Genomic DNA, 9,512 nt, shown 5'->3' on the forward strand with positions numbered 1-9,512 from the left:
TTCAAAAAAAGTATTTATCCTTGTTTTATTTTTTAATTATCAACCATTAATAAAATACTTACTTAAAATCTTATCTAATTATATCATAATATTTTCATATCAAATTTAAAACCAGTTCTTACATTTTCGACAAATATAAATTTTTCTGAAATATTCCATCAATAATATAGCTTTTCCTACAAAAATTTTCTCATCGAAAATATAAATTTTCCGACAGATTTAATTTTGTTTTTATAAGAAATCATCTTCGATTAATATAACATTTTGTATATATGATTTAACAGTAAAAGATTTTCAATTTAACGGTTAAATTTACAAAATTCACATTTAATATAAAGTTATTGAGTGGTGTAACACTTAGTAAAATTTACACTGATGTAATTATAAACCCCCTCATATATATATATATATATATATATATATATATATATATATATATATATTAAATGTGACTTTTACTAAGTATTACACCGCTCAATAACTTTATATTAAATGTGAATTTGGTAAATTCAACTGTTAGATTGAAAGTTCATATCTCTCATAGATTATATATACAAAACTTTATATTCACCCAAGATGATTTGATACTTCATTTTTATAAAACAAAATTGATGTAATATATTCATTTCAAAATACACTAAAATATAAACAATTTGATTACCTTCCAGTTGTTGTTCAATTTTAACAAAATTTGATATACACTTATAAAGTGATATGAACTTTCAATTTAACGGTTAGATTTACAAAATACACATTTAATATAAAGTTATTGAGCAGCATAATACTTAATAAAAGTTACATTGGTATAATTATAACCCCCTATATTATATATATATATATATATATATATATATATTTACAGGGACGGATGCACGTTTGGAATAGTGGGCACTTGCCCCACTACTATTTGATATACATAATTTTTTATCTAAAAAAATAATATATTTTAAAAAATAAAAATTATATTCTAATAAAATAAAAATATAGATTCAGAAAAAATGTTTATTTATTTTATATCTATCAAATTTTTGAAAGAAATTAATTCTCATGTAATAAAAAAAATTTCTTAATAATGAATTAATTTTTAAAAAAAGTTTAATTATAATATATATATGTATATATATAATATATATATATATATATATATATATATATATATGTCTTAATATTCACATATATAATGTAATATATTAAAATAAAAAGTTTTTTGATAAAATAAAATTTTTACCATGCATGTTTATCTTTTGTGTTTTTTATTTATTGTATACGTGGATTGAAAAAATCAAAATAGTAAAATTGTATATATTGATTAAAAAAATCAAAATAAGAAAAATCAGAAGATTTATGTTCCATTTAGAATTGTTATTATAAGATATATTTTAAAATAAATTATCATCTAAAAATATATATTAGATATTAAAAACATATTTATATCATAAATAAATGAAACTGGATTTTTATAAAATTTAACATATTTATTTTTATATTTTTAATAGTGTTAAAAAGATGGACATTTAAAATAAAATTTATAAAATTTAACATTGTAAATTATTCAATAATATGTGATGTGATAACTCAAAAATTAAGTTATAAAATGATAATTATATTTATTTATATACTCTAACACATCTTACATACAAGATAAATTCATAAGTTTGTTGAAAGATAAATTTATATTCTAGTCACGATTTAGAAATTATATAAAGAAAAAAAAATCGTGTACCTCATGTTAAAGAAAGTATATATAAAATTGTTAATAAAATATAAGTTCATTAAGATAATATACATAATACTTCAAAAAAACTTTTAAATTCTAATAAAAAAAATGCTGAAAATTTTGCGACGGTTTATGACTAACTGTCGCAATGTTAAATTTGCGACGGTTTATGATTAACTGTCGCAATGTTAAACAATTTTGCGACGGTTTACGTAAACCGTCGCAATGTTGAACAATTTTGCGACGGTTTATCATAAACCATCGCAATGTTAAACAAATTTTGCGACGGTTTATCATAAACCGTCGCAATGTTAAACAAATTTTGCGACGGTTTTGAAAAAATGTCGTATGAAGGGTCGCAATATCAAAGCGACGACGGTTTCTAGATAACCGTCGCAATTTGTCCGTCGCAATTTATCATTTTTTCTTGTAGTGGTTACACACATTCTCTCTCTTTATTAGGTATAAGTTTAAAAAGTAAAAAACTTACACAAAATCTTATAAATCCAATAATTTTTTATATAATGCAAATTTAATTGATTGAAACGTTAATTATATGATATTATACTTAAATCATGTATATGAAATCTCACATTATTTCAAATTTATTTAGTAATTCACGACATTGTTTTCTTTAATGCATAATATAATATTTAAAACATGTGTAAATATCTATTTTTGGATGACATAAATAGAAAATTTCAAATTATGTGAAATTTGATATAAACGATTTTGAGTATAATATAACATAATTCAATAGTTGGATTGATTAAATTTGTATTATACAAAAAATTATTGAAGTTATAGGATTTGGTGTAAACTTTTATATTTACACCTAATGTTAATGGATCCTAACTCTGTGTGTGTATCTGTGTTTGTGTCTCTGTCTATCTCTGTGTGTGTATGTGTCTATGTCTGTGTGTCTGTGTGTGTCTATGTGTATGTTTGTAAACTTGTCTGTCTGTTTGTTTGTGTGTGTGTATATATTTGTGTGTTTGTGTCTATGTGTGTGCTTGTGTGTTTGTGTGTGAGATTCATTTACTATAAAAGTAAGTCTTGAAAGAGTTATTTCTCTCAATAACTCGTGACTTATGTTGAATTTTAACCATTCAACTATTAAGAGTTTTAAATGAATAAATAAAGTCTAAACATTTTTATAGAATTTGAAAATCATTCAATACTTTGTTACATAAATTAAAATTAATGTTAATTTGAATGAATTTCAATGATTCAACTATTGGATTAAAAGTTTAAAATGAATAGATAAAGTTTACAAATTTTTATAGAATTTGAAAATCATTTAATACTTCATTACATAAATTTAAATTAATGTTAATTTGAATTAATATAACAAAGTATTAAGTGATTTTCAAATTTTATAAAAAAAATTAGAATTGATTTATTCATTAAAAATTCTTAATTCAATGGTTGAATTGATGAAATTTAATGTAAATCATTTGTTAGAATTGAGTAACTCCACCATGACTTACTCTTGAAGTAAATTTTAATAAATTCACATTTAATATAAAGTTATTAAGCGGTATAATAATTAATAAAAATTACATCCATGTCATTTGATCTCTATATATCTATATATTTGAGGAGGGATTCACTTATTCTAAGAGTAAATTTACCTATACTTACTCTACTCAATAACTCATGTTCTACATCGAATCTCAACGATCCAATTGTTGAATTAAAAGTTCTTAAATAGATCAAGTCTACAATTTTGTTTTAAAATTTTAAAACTATTTGATACTCTATTATATAAATTCAAATCAATATATAAAATATTTTTATGATTATTTGTTAATTTGAATTAATGAAATGAAGTATTAAATAATTTTTAAAGCTTTTAAAAATTTTGCAGACTTGATCTATACATTAAAATTTTTTAATTTAACAGTTGAATCGTTAAAATTTAGTGTAGAACATGAGTTATTTAATGAAATAAGTTTAACTAAACTTAGTGTTGGAGTAAGTAGATTCCTGTTACTCTCTCTATTTCTCTCTCTTAATATATATATATATATATATATATATATATAAACAAGGAACGTATGCACGAGAGGGAATATATTAAATATAAGACTACATATACACTAATAACATTAATAGCAAAATTTTCAAGGTCATAATCAGCAACATGGCTGAACAGTGAACTTTATATCATATGCATATATATGCTGTACTTTAATATGTTCTGTCCGTTTGGATGTTTATATATGGACATTTTATTGCAATTCTTCTTCAATCTTAGGACCCTTCTGAAAGAAATTTCTTCGAAACTCTCCGAATGACATGGATTTATATGTTGGTGGAGTGTTTCCATTGATCAAAACTTGTGCAGGTTCTATGATGCTTTCAAATGATGGATAGACAAAATAGGCAACACTTGTGCGTGCAGTACTCGAATTTGTCACAGCTCGGTGTTCAGCACCAACTAGTCTTCCATTAGTCATGATCTATAAGAGCCACATAGCAAATGATCAAACTTTACTGCAAATTATATTATCAATTGACAATTAAGTTAAACATTTACAGTTTCTCATAAAGAAGTAATAACAACATTGACTTGACTTTGTAATTCATTCATTCTAGAGGATAACGTCTTAACGTTTGATGATAAGCAAATTAATGGTTAATATTATGTACACATATCCATAATTAATCATAAAGATGTTAGAATATCAACCATTAATATTTTCATCAACATCAAAAATTACCCACTATATTAGTGAATTTCTCACTTTAAATGAGTTAAATTTAAGACATTAACTAAAAGTTATTAGTATCGTGTATATATATAAATCCAAGACAATGACTTTATATATATTATATTAAGTCATTTTGTTCCTAACTACCATCAATATTAAGATAAAATAAATTATCATTTGATTATTTGCTAGAAGGTTCGCAACTTGCATGGATGATAACATGATTAAATTACTCTTGCTTAATGCGTTACATTACGACTTTTTCAAATTAACAATTAATATCGTAAGAATAAAAAATACTCTTTGGTAATGTAGATGAAAGGTATGTTAAATGAGAAGGAATTAGCAACCAACAAGATATCAGTATGGGGAACATGTTAACTCTATTTGGATTACAGTTTGTGAAGAAAAAAAATGTAACTGAAATTACAAGAGATTCTATAAAAAAAATAATCCATCAAGTTTTTCGACAAATATTTTATGTTAATAATAAAAAGTTTTAGATTTGAGTCTTCTATGTTAAAAAAAAGTGATATTGATTAAAGAGATTTTACTAAAAATATTCGATCAAATTTTTTTTAAAAATATTTCACATCAATATATAGTTAGCCAAAACAGAAAATGATGATAATAATATGCTGAATGTGGGAATAGAAGACTTGTCTCTAAATATAATTAACCTGCAAGAGTAGACCAATGTTAACCACAAAAGCATGGGGAATAGGTTCGACCCCAATCCATTCCTCATCCTTGAGGACTTGAAGTCCTTGTACTTCTTTATCTTGAAGCAGAATGGTGATGATGGTAGGGTCCCTGTGTTTAGCTAAGCCCAATGTTAAACTTGGGTCAGGGCAAGGAGGGTAGTGATGAACCAACACTGCTGGATTTTCACTTAGTCCACCACAGAAATATCCTGGCTTCAGCCCCAACCCTTCACAAAGCACCTCCAAAATTTTAAGAGCGAGTTTCTTCAATTCTCGTGTGTATTTTCCAACAACCTCCCTGAAAAGTTCCAACATAGAAAGCTTTGTTAGAATGTTAGCTAGCTAGTTAGCTAATTGGACGAACAAGATTTCTATTTTTTTTTTTTTAAGATATATGATTGATTATGAGAATCTTGTGCTGTTTTGTTAAAAAAATTTTTTAATTGACATTAATATAAAGTATGCATTATCAAAAAGATAACTAATCTCCATTCTCAAGACACCATGAATATATACAAAATGAATATTATCATACTAAGGATGAGAATTCGAATTTTGAACACCTTAATTAAAGAACACAAATTGTTATCACTAGTATTAATCAATGTTGATTTTATTAATTAGTATTCTTTACTATTAGTTAAAAATCATAAATTTAGACAAATTTTATTATTCAATCGGAAGAGATCCATCAAATAAAATGTAACACCAATAAAATTTATGATTTCTAATAAATTTTAAGCAATAATATAATATTAAAAAAAAGTGTTGGAGAAAATGTTACTTACATTTTCCATGCGATATTATAATAGATAAGATAAGAGCCGTCGGCTACTAATTTAAGAGAACGAAAGAAAATTGCTCAATATTAATATAATTAAATTCAGATTGAGCCGAACTTTCTTGGTCATATCAATATAATTATTATTCGTCATTTTTAATATCATCCACTCAATCAAGATTAATTGGTGATGATGCAATCACTTCTCTTTTGGTTTTAAAAGTAACCAAATAAACTAAAACGAATCAAATTACTTGCATATGTGAAATATTTAAACTAAAATTCACGTCATTGACCGAATATGTTCAAATTAAAATTCCCAATTAGTATAATCCATTAGAATGGCTACACGAAGTTGACCTCCATACAAGACTATATATATGTGATCATTATCAAAAGAATTTAATTTTCTTGCCAACAAATCAGAACTCATTCCAAGAGTTTTAAATAAACGAGAGTATTATAAAAATAATTAATTAAAAAATAATAATCTAATAGAGACAAACAAAAACTAGATTAGCAAAACATGAAAATAAAATTGACCTGTATTTGGATGGTTTCTGAGGCCAATACTCCATGTATTCCCCAGAGGGAGGACAAGGATGTGTTAGTGAATCCTTCCAATAAAGAATCTCATCTTTCATCTTGTTCTCACCACTTGTGTAAATCCTGCAACTTCCGTTTGGGTCCTTAGAACATTCATTTACCTTCTCTTTCGGAGACATGCCATGGAATTCTTTAAAAATGTTCAGAGTTTCATCCATTAAATCCTTCGAAACTCCATGGTTTATTACCTACCAATTCACAGGTTTTTGGATCAATTAGTCAATTTTCTAGGGTACATATAGATCGATGGAAGAATATTGTATTTTATGTAACATATGCACCGGTAATAACGAGAAACATAATCACATTTTTTTAATTTACAAAAAATCATTAATAACATGATCATATGAAAATTGGTGATCACATACTTTCAAGTTTCAAACCATGTATCGATTTCTAAGTGAAGGCCACCTGAAGTGAGACCAGAAGGAGAAGAGGACAAATAAAGAATTTATTTGCATTAACTTCTCCATATATAATAAAAAAATATTTTTTTTATTTTCATATACTTTACACTTGTTGGTGTGAAGACTTGAAGGAAAAGTTTTCCATCAGATAGATATCAATATGTTGATGTTATAAGTGAGAAAATCCATAATTAAATTAAATATCTCAAAATTTTGAGTTATAAGATATTAATACAGTTGAGTGGTCTACTTATAACTCAATATTGATATAGATCTAAGGCTTTTCATTTAGCTATATTAAATTTAACTTACATATATTTCAGTTTTAGCTTATAGAATTTTTTTTTTAAGTACTTGTGTAAAAATTTATCTAGATCATAAGTGAGAGACAACAGGAGAAGAGAAAGTTGCAAGAGTTAGAAACCTGGAAAAAGCCATAGTCCTCAGAGGCTTTCAACATTTGGTTTGTGGTATGAGCAGGATCATGACTTCCAAGATCAATGACGGGTATTGCCTTATGCAAAGAACTAACAACCCTACCAGGCCTGTTTTCTGGTAATTGAACATAGGATGGGGGCACCGAGGAATGAACATGGTACCAACTTGACAGAAGCATCTGATCCAAGGTCTCCATGCCCATTGAATTCATAATTCTTCGGACAAAAATATGATGAGTTTCACATGCTGCCCCTTTCTTCTTATAGTTAACATCCTTGTGTGGCATACAGCGATGACATCCATGCAATTCTTTTTGTTTTTGTTTCCTGTCAATTTCTTTAGGTTGCAAAAACTAGCCAGAGTGACGTGTGTTGCCGTATGATGGCAATATAATTACAAGGACCTTCCAATTATTAATTAATCATATCTTATTTTATTACTTTGAGAGACTCTTCATTGCTATATATATTCAAGAACTATTTTCAGTCTTGATTAATTTAAATTAAATCGGGGAATTTGATTAAGGAGATCAAACTATTTCATGTTTGGTTTCTTTATCCACAAAAAGCTTAAATTGGAGCTTAATGTCTTCTTTTTTTTTTTTCTTTCTTCTCATAGTCATAGGCATCTTTTTCTTTTTTTTTTCTTCTTTTTTTTGGCAACAATTTTGTTTGAAGCACAATCAAACACTAAATGTGTGCACTATTTTCAACAAAGATTCAAACTTTGGTTTGTTTCATTGTGGAAAACTACCATGTACTCGCGTTGTCACTCTATGTCTTGTATATATGATAATAATTTAATAAAGTTTTTAAAATATGAAAAATTAAAATTAATTTTCAGTTTTTTGTTTACAGATTCAGTTTTTTCTGTTTTAATAAATTCTTGTTAATTTCATAATTTTCTTTTAGAAAATTTACAAAAAGATATGAAGTTTTGCGATAAGAATATTTAAAATGAAACCACGATACATGAGACAAAAATATTTTTATTTTACGAGATTTTGTAAACATCTAATCATGTTAATCAAAAGACAAAGACTCATAATTAATTTGTACTCAAAGTTTGATTTGATTTTTCTTCAAGAAAGTGAACTAAAGTTTAACTCAACCTTATAAAACTGATTTGTGAGGTGATGATTGTTTTTATGGATGGTAAGTAAACATTTATCTGTGGATAATATTTGAATTTGTCCAACTTTGATGGAAATATCTAGTTTGACCGAGTATGAATATGAGAAATACACAATTTATTAAATTGGATACAAGAATAGAGATCAATATATATTTATCCATACCCGCTTTAAATTTCTGAAAATTTAATTTAATTTTTAAAAATTTACTTGAAATTTATGTAATTTTTACTCTATTTTAAATTTATGTCATATGAAACTTAATTAATGTAATTTTGTAATATTTACTCTATATTGAAGTTATTATATATATATATATATATATATTTATATATATATATATATATAAATTAAAAAAAAATATTTAATTAATTTATAAGCGGGTACAAGTTTATCTGATACTTGACAAGGACGGGGTCACAAATTTTATAGCCATTAGATACTAGAACGGGTATATGATACATGAATGGAGATGAAAATAAAGATAGGGATTAGGATAATAAAATTCATATCCATTCCGCTCTGTCCTGTTATCATCCTTAATTATTTTTTACTTATATACAGTTGATTTTATTTCTAGTGGATGCGAGACACATTAAATTGTGTAACAAAAAAAATATTAATACATAACAGGATCTCCTAATAGTTTTCTATAAAACCTAATTACATATTTACTTGGTGGTCAAACTTTAAAGCCATTTTGTTGAGCTGAGTTTACACTACTTGTACGGTTCGATGTGGATCGCATACTAAAAGGAGGCTTTAGTTGCGAGCCTGGATTCAAATCAAGGCTTCTAAAATGAGGGCCAACCTCAATTCTTATGACTTTTTGTAGTTTAAGTTAGAAAAAAAAATAATTTTTAACAATTTTTATTTTATCATCTTTTTTTCTAATATTTTTAATTTTTAATTTTTTTTTAGTTTATGCTCAAATATCGGAACATGATCATATTAAGTTATAAATGTCTAAATTTTATTCGTACTCAATTAAAGTTTTAGCCCTACATTTC

At 25.5% G+C, this 9,512-nt stretch overlaps 1 protein-coding gene across 1 annotated transcript; it reads right to left on the minus strand.

Moving 5' to 3' along the window:
• Nucleotides 1–3,794: 3,794 nt before the first annotated feature.
• Nucleotides 3,795–7,667, minus strand: LOC109816478 (hyoscyamine 6-dioxygenase). Its single transcript, XM_020381514.3, has 4 exons — nt 7,357–7,667; nt 6,463–6,713; nt 5,115–5,436; nt 3,795–4,182 (listed from the first exon to the last, which is right to left on the minus strand). Exons 1-4 carry the CDS (start codon nt 7,654–7,656, stop codon nt 3,952–3,954), a joined length of 1,104 nt encoding a protein of 367 aa, XP_020237103.2. The 5' UTR covers nt 7,657–7,667; the 3' UTR covers nt 3,795–3,951.
• Nucleotides 7,668–9,512: the final 1,845 nt, after the last annotated feature.

This window comes from Cajanus cajan, chromosome 2 (assembly GCF_000230855.2).
Source record: "Cajanus cajan strain Asha chromosome 2, NIPB_CcT2T_4, whole genome shotgun sequence".
Taxonomy (NCBI): domain Eukaryota; kingdom Viridiplantae; phylum Streptophyta; class Magnoliopsida; order Fabales; family Fabaceae; genus Cajanus; species Cajanus cajan.